The sequence below is a fragment of the Schistocerca americana genome, chromosome 2 (genome assembly GCF_021461395.2).
Source record: "Schistocerca americana isolate TAMUIC-IGC-003095 chromosome 2, iqSchAmer2.1, whole genome shotgun sequence".
Lineage (NCBI taxonomy): Eukaryota > Metazoa > Arthropoda > Insecta > Orthoptera > Acrididae > Schistocerca > Schistocerca americana.
Window position 1 is genome coordinate 176,165,602 of NC_060120.1, and position 19,810 is coordinate 176,185,411.

The 19,810-nt window shown below is 39.0% G+C and overlaps 1 protein-coding gene across 5 annotated transcripts in view; it reads right to left on the minus strand.

The window, feature by feature from the left end:
- Positions 1 to 950: 950 nt before the first annotated feature.
- The window catches only part of LOC124588936 (ubiquitin carboxyl-terminal hydrolase 45), a 146,478-nt gene continuing 127,618 nt past the window's right edge, over positions 951 to 19,810 (minus strand). For 4 of the 5 annotated variants that reach the window (XM_047131510.1, XM_047131513.1, XM_047131508.1 and 1 more), the window contains exon 15: positions 951 to 3,060. In XM_047131510.1, coding sequence (XP_046987466.1) covers positions 2,821 to 3,060 — 240 coding nt within the window. In that variant the 3' untranslated portion in view covers positions 951 to 2,820. The remainder of the gene's footprint in view (positions 3,061 to 19,810) is intronic. The other variant, XM_047131512.1, reaches the window with a different exon arrangement.

Here is a 19,810-nt window from a genome sequence, read left to right on the forward strand (position 1 = left end):
TGCACATATACAAACCAATATAAATAAAAATAGCTGTTTACTTACAAGTAACGCCACTTAAATAAAACTTACAATACATCAATAAATAAACAACTCCTTCAATAAGATCAAATACAACAATACAGACAATTCCTCTGCAAAATGCAGTTATCAGTCAAGACATTTCATCACAGGAACTGCACCCTAAACACAAAACTGTAACAATATTCTTCCACAAGAAAAACACTGCTAATAATGTCTCAACTATTTTTCCAGAAAAAAAAGCAAAAATGTGTGCAGGAAACTCTCAGACTACCATGTCAGAATGACATAACACAGGTCTAATAAATAAATACAAGGGTAAACGAGAGAGAGAGGGGGAGAGGGGTAGGGAGGGGGAGAGAGGTAAGGAGGGGGAGGGAGGGTAAGAGAGGTTGAGGGAGGGAGGGGAAGAGAGGTTGAGGGAGGGAGGGAAAGAGAGGTTGAGGGAGGGAGGGGAAGAGAGGTTGAGGGAGGGAGGGGAAGAGAGGTTGAGGGAGGGAGGGAGGGGAAGAGAGGTTGAGGGAGGGAGGGGAAGAGAGGTTGAGGGAGGGAGGGGAAGAGAGGTTGAGGGAGGGAGGGGAAGAGAGGTTGAGGGAGGGGAAGAGAGGTGGAGAGCCGGGGAGGTAGAGGGGGAGGGTGGGGGGAGGGGGTGGAGAGAGGTGGTGGGGATAGGGGGAGGGGAGAGGTGGTGGGGATAGGGGAGGGGAGAGGGGGAGGGGAGGGGAGAGGGGGAGGGGAGAGGTGGTGGGGATAGGGGGAGGGGAGAGGGGGAGGGGAGAGGGGGAGAGGAGAGGGGGGAGGGGAGAGGGGTAGGGAGAGGGGGGAAGGGGAGAGGGGGGAAGGGGAGAGGGGGGAAGGGGAGAGGGGGGAAGGGGAGGGGGGAGGTAGGGGGAGGGGGGTAGAGGGAGAGGGGAGAGAGGGAGGTAGAGGGGGAGGGGAGAGAGGGAGGTAGAGGGGGAGGGGGGAGAGGGAGGTAGAGGGGGAGGGGGGAGAGGGAGGTAGAGGGGGAGGGGGGAGAGGGAGAGTCAAATATATATATCAAACAGCAACCCCTTGGACCAATTTAACATTAAGCAGCGTGCCACTGTAAAGTCACATGTCTTCCAGTTTCTACAAAGGTGCTGGTCCTTTTCATACGAACAATAATGCACCATTGGTCATTTGTAGGGAGATGTGATTACTACAATCATAATAGTGTTATGTCACACATATCCATTCAGATCTGCAGTACTTGTTTAGGCATAGTACATAGAGATTGTGCATACAAACACAGACAGTGAAATTTAGATTTTACATTTAACAACATGCCACCATGCTAACATCATTAACTTGGAGTGTCGCAAACAAATTTTATATAGTGACACATTCTCTCGTGAATCTACATCATCCCCATATTTCCATATGAAACGAATGACATGCCACTTTGCATACAGTATAAAACACCAATAATTTCTCATTCACTGTATCGTGTCAAATAGTTTACGTAAGTTATCACATAAAAGTCTGGTTTTCACAATTTCACTCTCAATACAAAATCCTCCTCTTCAGAGTTGGTCAGGTACCTTCAGTTCCTCATATCATTGTTAAAAATCATCGAACTAATGTATTACCATGAAATGACAAAATAACTGCAATTTATATTCAAACTGCTAAATTGCTTTGTACCTTTAACAAGGCATTACTTCATTACTTCACCCCTTTAAACACCTACAGAATTTATAATCAAGTTCAATAAATGAATACCTTCCCTCGAGATGTTTTCTTAGAAATTTCTCATTAACACTGTTTAAATAACTGAACTTTCACAAACACATAATTTTGTATAATTCTCCTCTTATCTACATTCAGTTTCGCATTTTTGTTCTTAGCTGTAATAATTAATGACTTTCTTATCACACAGCTCTCTGCACACAGCATAACTCAGTAGCACACAGCAAGAGGAATATAAATAAATATCGATAGAAAAATGCCATATCAGCTAACACTTCATTTTTGAGAAGTGATATAAAACCAAACAACACAAAAAAGAAGTGTTCTCAAACATAACAGAACAATGTATCATTTGTCCATTACATAAAGGTAAGAAGACAGATGGCCTCAGTCAAAACACTAACTACTTGCCCAGAGCTACACAACAATTACACCAATATTTCTGACTCAAAAATAATGTCAACTACCACAGAGATTTTCCTGTACACACAAAAAATAGTTATGTAGCAAAACACATCACAACAGCAACATTAACAACAACTGAAATGCCAGCACGACATGAAGGAACTTTCTTATGGATGAAACCTCAACTGTTTTGGCAAACATGGACAGATTTCCTTATAAGGTAGGTACTAATGAATCAAACTGACACTGATCATGCAACATTCACTCAAATTGAAAGGATCATCGTTCTGAGCAACACGAATATACCACCAACAAAGCATTTCTACACATCAAACCTTAATGGCTACTATGCTTCAGAAAATTTCATAACAAAATCCTCAGAAGAATATGCAAGAAAACAGTGTAAAAGATACAGATACACACACACACACACACACACACACACACACACACACAGTTCAGAAGGGTTACTTCACAGTTTACTACATGTGGAGGAATTAAAATAGTTCTGTTCAAAAATGTAGGAATATTTCTTTTCGGGTGTTGTAATCTTACATTCATAGAACTAAATCATTATAACAAATAAATATCTTCCAACAAAATAATTGATACACGCTGGCAAATAAATGCCATCACCTTGCACACCACTGAAGAACTCACACACACACACACAGTCTTCACCTGCTACCATATGCGCTCATAAAACAACATGTATGCCTGACTGCGCATCACAACCTCTTCTTCAACTTCTCTCACTCTAGAGTCACTGACATAATACCAGCGACCTGGTGGCGGAGTGAACGTTCCACCTTCTGCAGTGCCTTGTGCTTGGCTCTTCATTGCCTGAGATGTATTTCTGTGGGAGCCTTGTGATGTGGGGACAAATGACCAACGGTAATCATCTTCCGACAGTATTGGTCGCACCTGTAATCAAAAATGTTTATTCTTCTACAAGTTTGTGACAACTTACAATTACACATTAGACACGTGTGTGGACATATTACTATTGCTCTCAAAGTTTCACATACAGGTTACAACCTCCTGCAGAAATTCTACATAACAGTTACAGCACTACTGTTTCAAAATTGAGCAAATCTAGGATGTCTTATCATATTTTTTGAGAAAAAGAAATGAGAAGTCTTGATGATAACAACAAATGTGCAATATTTTAATGAATGCTTGCTTTAAAAAGACACAAAAAATGTAATCTAAAGTGACATAAGAGATGTGAAATACCTGAAAGGAGGAATGACTTTGCAAAATTATACATAGCCGATGAACTTTACTGTAATTTTTCACAGGGGTGCAAAGACTAGCACTTGCTTTAAATGTTTATAAAACAAATTTAAAACTGTGCACTCAACAAAACCCAAAAATGCAAGGTTCTCTTACTACAATATCAACGAATCATAGCTGGAATTAGGGATGGGGAAAAAACTGAATGGTTAAAACCGATACTGATATTTGAATTCTGAATGAACGGTATTTTTTGGTATTTGTTTGAGCTCAGTTATAAGAGGTACATTTTATTTTTTACTAATAACTGAGTAAAAAACCTGAAATATCTACTAACTATAGCAGCAGTGCTAAAATTTTTCATTTTAAAATATACCTTTTTCAAAAAGAAGTAATTTTTACACATAAAATTTGTATTGGTTTGAAATATTGCATTATTATAGAAAACAATGCTGGCAGAAACAAGCAACAAACACGGCATAAGAATTTGTACTGCATTATCAACACAATAATGTCCCTGTTGGTGTGTGTCATAGCTTAAGGTAGGCAGTATGAACAGTGTGCAAGACTTGCCCCCACCTGGTCTATACAGTAGTTTCTCGCTGTCGTCGCCAAACATCCGTTGTATTGCAGAACGGCGTCAATCCCTAGTCTGGAAATATTTTTATGAAGTGACATTGCAATGAAGTACAATGCTTCATTTGCTTTAAAAGATCAAAGATTTATCTGTCATTTCTATGAAATAATCAAAGAGGGAGGAAACTATGGTACCACTACGGGTTTCTCTGAGAACAACACAAATCTTAGTACAAGAGGAAATTAGTAGTTTTCGTTCCAGCAGGTGCCCTTAATATCCATTGCTGTTCCACTGGATCATCAAGCTGAGGGTGTCTTGGTTATGTGTGAACCACCCAGGAGGAAAGTTCAAGTCACAGGATTACTGTATGTCACCAGTGGGGGTGGAAAACATACGAAAATCTGTTCAGAGTCACTTTCTCCTGAGATTTCTTCTTCTCCTCCTTCTCCCCTTTCACAACCTTTTTTTCTTGAGAGAGCTTATCCACTGTAGGTGTCGGAATGAAATAAGAGCAGGCAGCCCTGGCACTCTCAGTCCATGGCTATTCCAGCTACTGGCCGGTGTCGACACTCTGATCTGCAGAGTTCCAGGAAGATGGTTCTTGAGATGGAGCTCTGTCACCAGTATTTGCCACAGGAGGACGCTGCTTCCCCAGCCAGGTGCGGTGAGTGGTTCCCAAAGGTGGTGATGCAGGAACCTAGAGAGAGGAGGGCCTATCGAGTCCATGGGAAAGTTAATTTGTACAACCATCAGTTGATGCTGTGCAAGGGAGCAAATACACCACATACTGTTGTTGACCTGCCCACAATAGTGGCAAAGATCAATATCACTCAAACTGGATACAAATTACATTTCTTCTGAGCTTCAAAACAGCGGAGGCAATCTGACCTCCAGTTCCTGGATTTTGCATTCCTTCAGTTGGTCAGCACATTTCAGAAATTGGGGAGGATGTCTTTCTGGAAATTTACCCAGATAGGTGGTAGTGCCCCTGATAAATTTTTGCCAGAAGTGGCCAGCCAAAGTCTCCACAAAACTGGTCATATATACACCAGGAAGACATATACCTGAAGCAGTAGCATGTAAAACACCAAAACAGGAGTGAGAAATATGACTTCACACTGCAGCAGTAACACAATTTTGACCTTTTTCTGGAAATAAATCTCTTTCAAAAATGAGGATGAATGTGCCATGCCGATGTCCAGTTTGTTGCCTGGCGGGCCTTGACACACACAATGTAGAAAGTGGATCCCCCACCTCCCTGAGTATGTGTGTAGTTCTTCGTTCATGCACAGTGTTGGGTCCTGGTGAAAAATTAATCACTGTACCACGTTCAGGTTGTTATGGGGATTGTGTTGGTAACAGATACATCACCAAGATATTTACAAGTTGTTTACAGCCAGGAAAGAATAGGATCTGACTCTTAATTAAGATGGGATCACTTTGTAATTTGCTAAGAGAAAAGAGTTCACCTAGTAAGATTTCAATAGCCTCCAACAAAAAGCATTCATTTAGTAGAGACAAACTCTAACTCTGCCATCTCGAAATTCACAAACTGTGCGATACAACGTTCCACTGAATACAGCACTGAACAATAACTAACAGACATACAACAATGAAACTTCCGGCAGTTACACATTAAACACAGGCATATGCAGCGATGCCATATGCATTTTGCTCCAACATACCATTCGCGAGAAATTACGAATGTTCCGGAATTTTTTGGACACACCTCGTATGCCATGAAACGCAAAAAGCACCTGTTCATTACCAGTGGAGTCACAATTAGAAGCAACTTCAGTCGCTGACTTGTTAATTGAAATACCTAGTTCTAAACTTCACACGTCATGCAGAATGGCAGGTACTGCAATCTTAGGTGAAGAAATGACTAGTACAAGCACAGACTGTGATAGTATTGCATTGTCAGTCTATGAAGAATGTAATCTGAAACAGAAGGATCAAGCAGATGATGCACAGACCTTACTGGTTATACACATTCTCAGTGCAGATTCAGATGTATTGTCAGTAGATGAAGAATGTATTTCGAAATAGAATATTCAAGCAGAGGGTAGGAAGATTGTCACCACAAAGGAACTGGGGCAGACTGTTACAAAACAAACACAGTATTTAAAAGAGAAATGTCAGAGTTTGTTAGATCAAGAGAAGAAACTTGAATACATGTTGTTTGGGGAGCAAGAAAAGGAAATTTCGTCATATAAAGAGATTGAGATGTTCTTAAATACATATTGGTCTAAAAGAACAAAAGATGAGAGTTTAAATTTTATTTGCGACCATCCATATTACCAGAGATATGACAAAATGTATACAGACTTTTTGAAAAAACTCAGTATTTTGAAGTTCAGTATAAAGAGAACAACACTGTATGCAGGATGACAACGCCTACTGCTCAAAATTTGTGTTCATCTAACTGGTGCAATAACTGGTACTGTAGATAGATGCGAAGAAGACCCACACAAAACAGAATAGACAAGAAGCAATGAAGTCGAGAGAAAATACAAGTAAAAGGAATAAGAGAAGGTGCGATTACCACTGCAAAGACGTGTGATAATTATGGCTCTGCAACAGGTGGACAGAAACAGAGGAAGAAATAAAAGGAGAAACTATTCCGCAGAATGACGCAAAGCAGAATAGGCCGATCACTTACAAAAACATAAATATTATGCGATGGAAGTGAAGAAGAAAGAGGAAGATGAAGAGGTCGGCACGATGTGTTGTGCACTATACAGCCACAAGAATCCTGACTGGCACTTATGAAAAGAAGAACTGTCAAATGTTTATGAACAGTGATTTATTTAATAATTGTGTTCAGACATCATGGAATGGGGGTTCCGGTGATGGAGTCATCATTACCACCGCACCTCGCCTCATCTGCATTCTAGAAGGTGGGGGATGTGCCGGCCCAGGAGGGCACTCACTCTGGTAGTCGCCACCAGCTGTGCCTCCATGGAGCCAATGCTGCATGGAGGGACTGCGCAGTTGCTCTGTTTAAATCTCGCCACCAACATGCTGCCGGCTGTTATGAAATAACTGAAGCACACAGCAGTTGCCTGGCATCCTCCACAGGAGCAGAAATGTCAAAGTCAGCTGCTATGTTCATCTGTCAGTGAGTAAGCACAGAGCCTAAATTGTTGTGCACAAAAGTATAGTGTCAAGTATTTGTGTGTGTGCACGCAAGTGTTTAGTTTCAGCTGACAATCATCACCTTGTATTTCTTTGTGTTAAAAACATTATTTCAACTGTAAATAACAGATTCGTTGCCTGCCAGACATTACCCACACACATACAATTTTTATTTGACTCTTTATGTCAAGATAGATGAATAAAACACATTGATACAAGCATTCAGTTCATAGTGCTGTGGTATGTGGGGAAAAAACCGCAAATTGGCATTCATAAGAAGAACAACAACACCAAAAATGCAACAGGAGCTTAATATGTAAGAAATTCTCCACGCAACCTGCCACTGATGATGCCTTGTAGAAATAAAGGCGAAACGCTTATGACACTAAAATTGTGTTTTATTCAGTTGCTGTTCGACGGTCCATAAGTAAAAATTATCAATATACCATAATATTACACGCAACTGAGGAAGACAGGACCAAAAAAGTTTCTGAGGTCATATTGTTTTCCATAGATGTATAAATTATTTTTTGTTTCCCAATCTGATCATGAGAAATGATGATCTATAGGATGATCAGTTGTAAAATGCCATTAGGTAGCCAGCTGGTAACTAATTGAATTCCTGCTTAATGAAAGCTTGCATTTCTTTGAATTCTTCAACACACTGAGCAGCAGTTATCGTATTAACCCAAATGCAAGCGGACCTTTTTTCAGTTGCCTGAGACTGCAGTCGTGTGTGTGTGTGTGTGTGTGTGTGTGTGTGTGTGTGTGTGTGTGTGTGTGTGTTTTTTTTTTTTTTTCAACTATTGTTGGCGAAGGTCTTAATGGCCGAAAACTTTATTTGTGACAATCTTTTTGTTGTGCCTATCTGCGACTCGGCATCTCTGCTACTCTGCTATATGGTGAGTAGCAACTTCCCTTTCATAATATTGTTACATTCCATTCTGGATTTTCTACTGTTTGATTCTGACTTTATGATTTTCATGGTCCAAAATGTGTCTGTGGCTTAGACTCAGGGGCAAAACCTAAGAAAGTTCCAAAAAATGTTGCTAGAAGCTGCTGTACATAGTTACTTTGCCACAGAAGCCATTTTGTTAGTGTTTCGAGTACTTAAGTTAATTATTTTTTTATCAAGTGGGAAATTCAAATTTAATATTGCTCACCTTTGAAATTAGCAGTTTTTCATATATTTATACCAGTAAAAACACGACTTACAAACACATGCGAGCGCACGCGCCCACACACACACACACACACACACACACACCATCAAAACTGCAGAAACGTGCAGAAGTTGGCAAGCATGATAAATAAAGTTTTACATTTTGACAGTTCCAGCTCCATTCAGAAGCTGTCTGCACATGTCAATGAACTGGGTTGGTGCACAAGTTTGTTGCATTTTCCCATAAGTTCAATATACACAACAAAGACTTTAGTCATCAATGACATATTTTCCTTCACTATTTACAACTGTTTGCCAACATTGGGTAACGTTTTGGATCTGTGACTATAAATCATGTAGTTTTGAGATGAACTCATTGAGCCATGTTTGGAGTGCATTTTCACCTGAAAAGAAGCTCTTTGAAGGCTGTTTTCAATAAAGAGTAGAAAAGATGAAAATCTGATGGTGGAAGATTATGTGAGTAAGGTGGGTGCCGAATGACTTCCCAACCCAACTCCTGTCCAGTGTTTTTTGTTGGTCTAGCAGAATGCAGCAGCATCACTTCATGCAACTGGTGCTTCCTTTCTTTTCATTACGTTAACATAAAGACACCATTTCTCGTCACCAGTAATGGTGTAGGATAGGAATGGTCAGTGTTGTTCACAATGCACATATGGCCAACTGCTTATTTTTGATTTTGGCTTATAGCATTTGGTGCCCATAAACCCAATTTCTAAACATTCCCCATTGCGTGCGAATCTTGCACATTGGTGGCATGATCACAGTTCATCACATTTGCCAGTTCTCATATACACTCATGTGGATTTTTCTGGATTAATGCATTTAAATGACCTTCATCAAACCCCACAGGTCTTCCTGAACGGGGAGAGTCACTAATGTCAAAAAGATACTCCTTAAAATGAGAAAACCATTTTCTTGCTGTGCTCTGTCCAATGGCATTATCCCCAAATGGCATTATCCCCAGATACAGCCTCTGCTGCCATCACCCCTCTCTTGAACTCGGACACAAGAACATTTCAGAAATGTTCTGAATTTTCCACCTGGCACTTAATTTTCTAGTGTCCACAGCTCCATTCACTACCTCCAAATGACAGAATGACAATATGTAACTCAAAATAGCAACAGTGAACTACAAATAAAAAATGACTCTAAACAAACTCACAACAACAGGAACACTAAAATGCAAAATAAAAATGCCCACTAACTTATGCACCAACTTAGTACGTCAAGACATTTCTCAATACTGCCAATATTTACGATGTAACAAGAAATTCCACTGTTTTCAGGTATGCAGTCCAGTAAGACTCGCCTGTGATGTCACCCTTCACAAACCCCCTGCATGTAGTTTGTAATTACAGCCACCTGTATTCTACACAGTCACATCCTAACTTGTTTGCCAAACAACACTGACAGGCATAGGAGACACTGCAGGAGAAAGATTTTCTGCAGTGATGACAATACTTACAGTTCACACTTTGCGTGGATCATTTGTGTTGGAAATGATTGTGTGTAGACAAATTATACTGTTTACAATGTTAAAAAGTAATCTAATAAAGTACGCTGTCTAACCACTACAAGAGATGATACAATTCAGTGTCCTGAATACGTGGACTGGTCTTCACTCAGTTTATATCCTTTCAATCAAATGTGATACTCTGTCAGGCCAAAATGTAACTTTCTTGGATGAAAACACTATTTCATTTGAAGAAAAAAAAAAAAAAAAAAACTTCAGATGACATTCATGTGATACGCAAAAACTAACAACTAACACATGCTGTGGTACAGTCTATAAAAGTCTCAGTGGCCCCAGCTGCCCTACTTCCAGTTGAAATATTTTGATAGATATTGTGAATACTCACTGTTGTCAGTTTTTGCGATGTAACAGTAGCCCAACAGGCTGCATTTAATTCTATATGAATTATTACAAACACGTACTAATCCCCGCAAATCCCTAAGAGGTGGGGGCCACTTTATACGTTATCCATTATATGATGAGCCATATTTGATTCATAAGTTTGGCTTGAAACTAGGGTAATTTCTTTTTCCTTTGATTCTCGTTTCTGGAGTGTAGCCTGCATTCAAGGTCGGCTTACATTTAGGTAAACACGACAAAGGTATAACAATATTCCTTTTGCTTCCACTGATCAAGGTAAGGACAGTTGAGATATCATAATTGCTGAGATTAGTAAAATATGACTAAAGGAAGTGAAAAGTAATGCATAATTAGAGTCAAAGACTTCTCAGTGATGCTGAGCTAGGAAAAAAGAAGGGTATACAAAGTTTTGAATTCTTTGAGAACTGACAATATTGTACGGTACTCTTATTTTTTGCACAACCTATGATATTTGTGAATAAGTTCTTATCATTGTAAATATGACCCTGTTTATTGAGCAAAATTACGATTAGGATAAGTGGTAAACCACGGAGGCTAAATCAATTTGCACAGGAATTATTATTATTATTTCTTTCTTTTCTCAGACGTTATGTCTGGTCAAAAATTGAAAGTGACGCGGACCTTGATCAAGCGTGACTTCCTTTTAACTGTACGGTATGTGTTATATTGCATTTAGGAACTTTCGGGTGATTGAACAAGTATCAATAATTACGGATTTCGGTAGTTGTATATACAAGTTTGGATGTAGCTGTATTGCATTGATGTACTGGTGGATATTGTGTGGTATGACTCCTGTAGTTGATAGTATAATTGGTATAATGTCAACTTTATCCTGATGCCACATGTCCTTGACTTCCTCAGCCAGTTGGATGTATTTTTCAATTTTTTCTCCTGTTTTCTTTTGTATATTTGTTGTATTGGGTATGGATATTTCGATTAGTTGTGTTAATTTCTTTTTTTTATTGGTGAGTATGATGTCAGGTTTGTTATGTGGTGTTGTTTTATCTGTTATAATGGTTCTGTTCCAGTATAATTTGCATTCCTCATTCTCCAGTACATTTTGCGGTGCATACTTGTATGTGGGAACGTGTTGTTTTATAAGTTTATGTTGTAAGGCAAGCTGTTGATGTATTATTTTTGCTACATTGTCATGTCTTCTGGGGTATTCTGTATTTGCTAGTATTGTACATCGACTTGTGATGTGATCTACTGTTTCTATTTGTTGTTTGCAAAGTCTGCATTTATCTGTTGTGGTATTGGGATCTTTAATAATATGCTTGCTGTAATACCTGGTGTTTATTGTTTGATCCTGTATTGCAATCATGAATCCTTCCGTCTCACTGTATATATTGCCTTTTCTTAGCCATGTGTTGGATGCGTCTTGATCGATGTGTGGCTGTGTTAGATGATACGGGTGCTTGCCATGTAGTGTTTTCTTTTTCCAATTTACTTTCTTCGTATCTGTTGATGTTATGTGATCTAGAGAGTTGTAGAAGAGGTTATGAAATTGCAGTGGTGTAGCCGATGTATTTATATGAGTGATTGCTTTGTGTATTTTGCTAGTTTCTGCTCGTTCTAGAAAGAATTTTCTTAAATTGTCTACCTGTCCATAATGTAGGTTTTTTATGTCGATAAATCCCCTTCCTCCTTCCTTTCTGCTTAATGTGAATCTTTCTGTTGCTGAATGTATGTGATGTATTCTATATTTGTGGCATTGTGATCGTGTAAGTGTATTGAGTGCTTCTAGGTCTGTGTTACTCCATTTCACTACTCCAAATAAGTAGGTCAATATTGGTATAGCATAAGTACTTAAAGCTTTTGTCTTGTTTCTTGCTGTCAATTCTGTTTTCAGTATTTTTGTTAGTCTTTGTCTATATTTTTCTTTTAGTTCTTCTTTAATATTTGTATTATCCATTCCTGTTTTTTGTCTGTATCCTAGATATTTATAGGCATCTGTTTTTTCCATCGCTTCTATGCAGTCGCTGTGGTTATCCAATATGTAATCTTCTTGTTTAGTGTGTTTTCTCTTGACTATGCTATTTTTTTTACATTTGTCTGTTTCAAAAGCCATATTTATATCATTGCTGAATACTTCTGTTATCTTTAGTAATTGGTTGAGTTGTTGATTTGTTGCTGCCAGTAGTTTTAGATCATCCATGTATAGCAAATGTGTGATTTTGTGTGGGTATGTTCCAGTAATATTGTATCCATAATTTGTATTATTTAGCATGTTGGATAGTGGGTTCAGAGCAAGACAGAACCAGAAAGGACTTAATGAGTCTCCTTGGTATATTCCACGCTTAATATGTATTGGCTGTGATGTGATATTATTTGAATTTGTTTGGATATTAAGTGTGGTTTTCCAATTTTTCATTACTATGTTTAGGAACTGTATCAATTTAGGATCTACTTTGTATATTTCCAATATTTGTAGTAACCATGAGTGGGGTACACTATCAAAAGCTTTTTGGTAATCAATGTATGAGCAGTGTAGCGACCTTTGTTTAGTTTTAGCTTGATATGCCACCTCTACATCTATTATCAGTTGCTCTTTACACCCTCGTGCTCCTTTGCAACAGCTTTTTTGTTCTTCATTTATAATTTTGTTCTGTGTTGTATGTGTCATTAATTTCTGTGTAATGACTGAAGTTACTATTTTGTATATCGTTGGTAGGCATGTTATGGGGCGATATTTAGCTGGGTTTGCTGTGTCTGGTTGATCTTTAGGTTTCAGGTAAGTTATTCTGTGGTGTCACCGCCAGACACCACACTTGCTAGGTGGTAGCTTAAATCGGCCGCGGTCCATTTAGTACATGTCGGACCCGCGCGTGTCGCCACTGTGTGATCGCAGACCGAGCGCCACCACAAGGCAGGTCTCGAGATACGGACTAGCACTCGCCCCAGTTGTACGACGACTTTGCTAGCGACTACACTGACGAAGCCTTTCTCTCATTTGCCGAGAGACAGTTAGAATAGCCTTCAGCTAAGTCCATGGCTACGACCTAGCAAGGCGCCATTAACCGTATCTGAAGATAGTCTTATTTGTATATAAAAACAAAGATGAGGTGACTTACCGAACAAAAGCGCTGGCAGGTCGATAGACACACAAACAAACACAAACATACACACAAAATTCAAGCTTTCGCAACAAACTGTTGCCTCATCAGGAAAGAGGGAAGGAGAGGGGAAGACGAAAGGAAGTGGGTTTTAAAGGAGAGGGTAAGGAGTCATTCCAATCCCGGGAGCGGAAAGACTTACCTTAGGGGGAAAGAAGGACAGGTCCTTCTTTCCCCCTAAGGTAAGTCTTTCCGCTCCCGGGATTGGAATGACTCCTTACCCTCTCCTTTAAAACCCACTTCCTTTCGTCTTCCCCTCTCCTTCCCTCTTTCCTGATGAGGCAACAGTTTGTTGCGAAAGCTTGAATTTTGTGTGTATGTTTGTGTTTGTTTGTGTGTCTATCGACCTGCCAGCGCTTTTGTTCGGTAAGTCACCTCATCTTTGTTTTTATATATAATTTTTCCCATGTGGAATGTTTCCTTCCATTATATTGATAGTCTTATTTGTATTATCAAGAGCGATGTACCACAAGGATAATTAAAAGTTAAGTATTCGAGGAGCTGCATACTTTTCTTGCATACCATTCACTACATATCCTGTTCCAGAATTCACGCCCGTCTGCGTTAGATTTCGGCCTCCTCTATCTACAAGGTGTTGGCACATTTACCAACACATCATATTCCATGTGTAAGTGAATCAGGGAATGTGTATGGGTCTGCAATGTAACTGTTAAATAATTTAGTTAGATGTGAATGTGTTGAGGTGAACTTCTTTAGCCAGAAATTTGCTATTTTATCTTTTCCAGGGGCTTTCCAATTGTGAGTAGAATTAATTGCTTGGGTGACATCATGTTGCAAAATTATCACTTCAGGCATTTGTGGTATCATCTTGTATGTGTCTGTTTCTGCTCGTATCCACCGTGCATGCCTTTTATGTTGTATCGGGTTTGACTGTATGTTGCTCCAGAAGTGTTACATGTCTGTTATGTTTGGTGGATTGTCTATTTTAATGTGTGTGTTATCTATTGTCTGGTAAAATCTCTTTTGGTTTGTGTTGAATGTTTGGTTTTGTTTCCTTCTATTTTCACTTTTTTTGTATCTTCTAAGTCATTTGGCCAATGCTTGTAATTTCTGCTTCTTTTCATCTAATTGCTCTATCGCTTCTTGTTGTGAGATTTTACCTAACCTTTTTCGTTTTTTTTTTTTCCCCTCTGACATTTCATTTCTTATAAATTGTGATAGCTGTCCGATGTCTCTTCTCAGTTTTTCTATTCTGATCTGTAGCCTGTGTTGCCATGCTGGTTTTGTGGGGTTTTTGTGTGTTGGTTGGTTCTGATCTCTGCCTAGTGTGTATATTTAGTGTAGTGAGTGCTCCTATATAAACAAGTAGTTGTAACTCTTCCATAGTTGTGTTTTCATTTATTTTGTTGTGTATGATTGTGTTGATAGTTTTTATCGTTGTTTCAACTTGTGGGTTATTTGGCGGTCTATGCAAGAATGGTCTAATGTCTGTATTTGTGTCTTTGTATTCTATATATGTCAGCTGAAATTTTTCTCTTCTATATCTAACATGTGTGTCACTTCGTGTTCTATTTGTGCTCGTTCTGGTGGCTGTCTTAAGATTTCGTTTTCCTCTGATTGTTTAATTGATGCGTGTTGTTCTTTGTTTGTTTGCTCTGGGATGTTTGAGTCCATTACTGTATTTTCTTCTTCTTCTTCTGATTGCACATTATTTTGTTCCAGTATCTGTTGTACTTCTTGTTTGATGTTTTCTAATTCAGACTGGGGTATCCTGTTATTTTTTATTATTACACAGATCTGATCAGCTAGTCGTCGTTCTGTTAAAAATTTTAATTCTGGGTATCTGGTAATAAATGTTGTGTATACTTGTGATTGGTATTCAGTTGTGTTGGTTCCTTGGTTTGTTGCTTGGTAATAACAGAATATGAGGTGTCGATTAACTTCATCTGACCATCTCATCCTCTGTCTTTGTTTTCCTTCTAGGGTGGTCACAGGAAGCATATCCTGCAAAACACCTCTATTTGGATTTAAATCATTTTCCAGTTGGCTAGCAGTGTTGTTACCATTGTGGGCGGGCATAGGGTTCAAGTGTCGTCCCTGACCATGACGGCGCTTGTCCGAGGCTTCTCTAGTTCTGTCCTGAACCAACTAATCACACTAAAAGGGGGGTTAGCCCTATTAGTGGTTTGTTCTTTTCGTCGCCTTTTACGACTGGCAGAACATACCGGAGGTCTATTCTTTTCCCGGGCCTCCACGGGGCTTATTATTATTATTATTATTACCCCCCCCCCCCCCACACACACACACACACACACACCCATTTTCATTTGTGTGTGTGTTGACTGCCCACTTGTCACATACATTAATCCAAATATAAAGAATTGTAAAATTTCAGTGCAGGGACAAGTGAGTGTGAAGTGTGCTTAAGATTTTTATCGTATTACAGTATAACAACTCAGGAGAGAGCCATTGCTGTGTTGTTTGCAATGTCTTCTGTGGGGACCTTGTGGCTGGGTAAAATTTCTAAGATATTTCTGTTTACTTTTTTGGGGGTTTCAAGAAAGATTTTTTTCCCATTTTTAAAAAATTCTCCTGGGGAGATGTAAGGAGTACTGCTATCTTTGACACTGCAACATATTGATATTGTATTCCTTACTTATCCCTGCCTTCTGGAACATTTGAAGACAGTGTCAGGCTTTCGCACAGAGCAGCTGCACACAGCTGCATTGCAAATAAATAGTATGAAAAATCTGTTAGAAAGATAATTAAGAGTTGAAAGTGTTATGTCACACTGTAAAAGAAAAGTCTTTCAGTAACTCAGTTATTTCATGGAAAGGCACACAGTATTGATTATGGGATTTATGACTGAAACAGTGTTTTATTTGTGAATCAGTAATTGTAGTGAAGAAACATACTGACAGCAGAATGTACATGAAAAGGCTTCCATGATCACTTATTACCTGTTTGATTAAAGTGGAAATGCAATGGAACAATGGTTACTTCAGAATTAATGCTACATGATCTTCACTGTTAACAGAGGAGTGGATGAATTTAAACATTGTTAGGGAAGTACGTTATGTGTTAAAGGGATGATAAAATTAAGTTATTTTACTTGTACTGTTATTATTTCGAAGTGACATTTTCCATTTATCAACTGGGTAATTTTAATATTTGAAAGACATAGCTCCCATACCCGAGTGGATAGTCCAGTAAGCACAAAAAATTAATCAAAACAAATACACCAAAATGATCGTGACGAAGCTTTACAAGGCCACCTGGCACAATGGCCAGTGTCTGGAGTCCCAAGTGCCCGCCAAGTCGAAAGGGACCACCACCTCAGCATGCTCAAGGGGACAGATCAGGCAACACTAATGTGATTGCTGCATGGTCCGGGGGCATCCACCATATGAGTACCTGATGATCCCCCACATTATCTGGTTTTCATGCTTGTTATTGAGCAACCCTTCCCTGCATGAACCACACAATCTGTAAAAAGTTTTAAGAGGCACAGGTCAAATTGTGCTGCAGGGACCGAACACAAATTAACCAAAATAGAGTGAAATACAGGAAAAAATGGGAGAAGGCAGAATTGACATCCTACAAGTGAGCTGGACTGTCAGCAGGAAATCTGTCCTACAGAGCAAGTCAGAGTAATGACATAGTAAAGTAAAATTCAGCACAGACAAGGAAAATGTGCTGCAATGGCTTGGCACCCTAGGCTCACCGTGTGCATACTCACTAAGGAAAGATCACCGCAAACAGAAATAACTGGCCTAAGTCTATCACTAATAAAAAATCATCAGTTCAAGAATAGGCTCACTCTCAGACAATTTGGTAAAAACTGATTCAGATAAAGTGGTGAGCTAAGCACTTTCAGGGTTTCAAATTAATTGGGAATTAAAGTTGTTTAAGTTTATGTAGAACGGGGAAAAACAACTATGTGAGCTGCATGTAAAGTACCTAGACTGCCAAGAAGTCAAAATGAATTCATTACAAAATAAATCAGTTCTTACCATATATACAAACTGAGGTGTCATATCTTAACATCACACTATAAATATTAATGACTGTTTTATAAATATTATTTAACAGGAAGAGTGGAGGAAGATTACAGATTTTCAACACCCAGCACAAAATTAGGAAAGTTGAAATATATTTACGGTAAGTACTGATAATATTGATATATCAACAGCGTAATATCAATTTATTAGTATTAATTCTATACAATATTGATATTTCTGATAAACCACTGCCACCCCTATTTGGGACTCATATTGAACAGGACTGAGAAGGAATATTTAGCATACAAAAAGAAGAGCAACACAATTGGTCACATGTTTGTCCCATTTCTGTCACAGAGCAACACAGACATGCTGAAAAACTTTAACTGCCTTATGCTTTAAAATAAGATGGAACCTACCTCATAAAACACTACGCAAAGTTTCAAGAACCACAGAGAGAGAGAGAGAGAGAGAGAGAGAGAGAGAGAGAATACATATGCTAGATCTAGAAACAGAGATAATACTAAAAGCTAGACCAATCTTCAGATATTTAAATGTGTCCATGCGCCACTAATCTTTCATCTAATAGTGAATTGTTGCCCGCTCTCAATGTTTATTTGCTATTTGCTTCACAGAATTTGTAGGGTGATGCATATAATTTAGATCACAAGGGGATAAAGGTAGAGAAGCCGCAGGTGACAACATGCGTCCTGGTCCAGTCGTGTTGTATGCCGTCAGTGACAATGCAGAGTGCCACTTGCTAACCAGAGGAAGAAGTCAACTTTGGATTCTTTCTGAGAAGACTCAAAAAAAGTCTGTCATCATTTGGTTTAGGGTGTAGACCCAGCAGTAATAGGCTGGTACTGTGTTGGTAAAAGTGGAATTTGTGTGTGTGTGTGTGTGTGTGTGTGTGTGTGTGTGTGTGTGGGGGGGGGGGGGGGGGGGGGGGGGAGGGGGGGGGGGTAATATTGGTAGCTCTCGACACTATTAATCCCTGAGTCAAGTCTCATTTCAGTCACTATATTTTTCACTTTTTTCCATTCAATTTTATACATATGTCATTTAAAATAAACAAAATATGTACTTATTAACACACCCAATTCAATTTTTATGAAAAATGTGCACACATGTTCTTATTTCAAATTGCACATCACACACAAAAATCCAGTTTTCACTGAAACTATAAATCCTTAATTACGGACTTTTTATAAAGGATTGTTAATAAAGATTATTTAAATTTAAATGATCTTTTTTCACCTTAGTGTATTTTACATTTCACAGACATGCTGATAGAACATGCAACTCTGTTTAAAAATTTACACATCCAGGATCAAACATCAGCCATCCACGTGACAGTCAATCATTCAACCATGCAGCCACACGGCTCGGCAAAAATACGACCTCGCTCCAGGGTATTAACGGCACTCTGAAAACTTCAAAGCCTATTTTCTCAAGAATTTTTGAGAGGTGCATTGAATTTCTTTGGGATATTGGTTTTATAGTTCTGAACTTCATGTGCCAAAAAAATCCAAATGCCATGTGGTCCCCTTGTTCATCCAAAAAGTCCGAGACAGATTTTATTTCTGGTGTACAAGCAATGTCAGTGCAACAACTGTGGTGGCAACTTGAATTAACAACTGTAAGCAACATACGTGCATTCGACTAACCAGTTGTGAGCAAGCATTGTCGAGTAGTGGAAGTGCAATCCTAATGTGTCAACACTGTTGTGTCACTAATGCAATGAAGCAAGCAGATGGAGCAATGAACAGTGATTTGATTTCAAGTTGTACTCAGCAGAATGGCTATGGAGACATCTGAGTCTACGAAGTCAATTGTTTAAGTTGTGCGGGGTATTTGATTAGTTTGAACATTTTAGAGGCTGATAAGAGAATATGGCATCCCACCTCAAGTTCATCCAACAGAAACATTGAGAACATTTGTGGTCTTTTGAAAAGCAAGCATCATCATCTCTCACACACAGCTATAGATAAAGAATTGAAAATCTCTAAATGAAGTGCTCAAGGCATTCTCCAGAATGTTTCACCAAGGAGAAAAGTGTGTGCAAAGTCTGCCTTGCATACCTTAACTTCTGATCAAAAACAACATGTGTATGCCTGCAGCGACTTCACTGAAATAAAAAATGCAGACAATTCTTTTCTGGAATGGTTTGCTAAGATGGGGTGTATACAGGAACAGGGGGGAAAAAAAATCACAGATTTCCTGGTTAAAAGTACTATTTCTCCCAGGTGAAAATACACATTTTCCCTGTTTAAGTTACAGTACACTTTTCCTCCGAACTGTAAAACTTATCAATCTTTGAATAGTTTAGGTCACACACACACACACACACACACACACACACACACACACACACACAACAACAACAACAACAACAACAACGCATACGCACATTTTGGGACAAGTTTCTATGTGCAGCAACATGTACACTGCCTATTTTCGTATTACGAAAGTATATATTGAAGTTCCAGCAATCACAGCACTTTAGTGAAATCAATATTGCAATGCTTTTGCATGCCAGTCATAGCTCATATCACATGATCTCGCCAG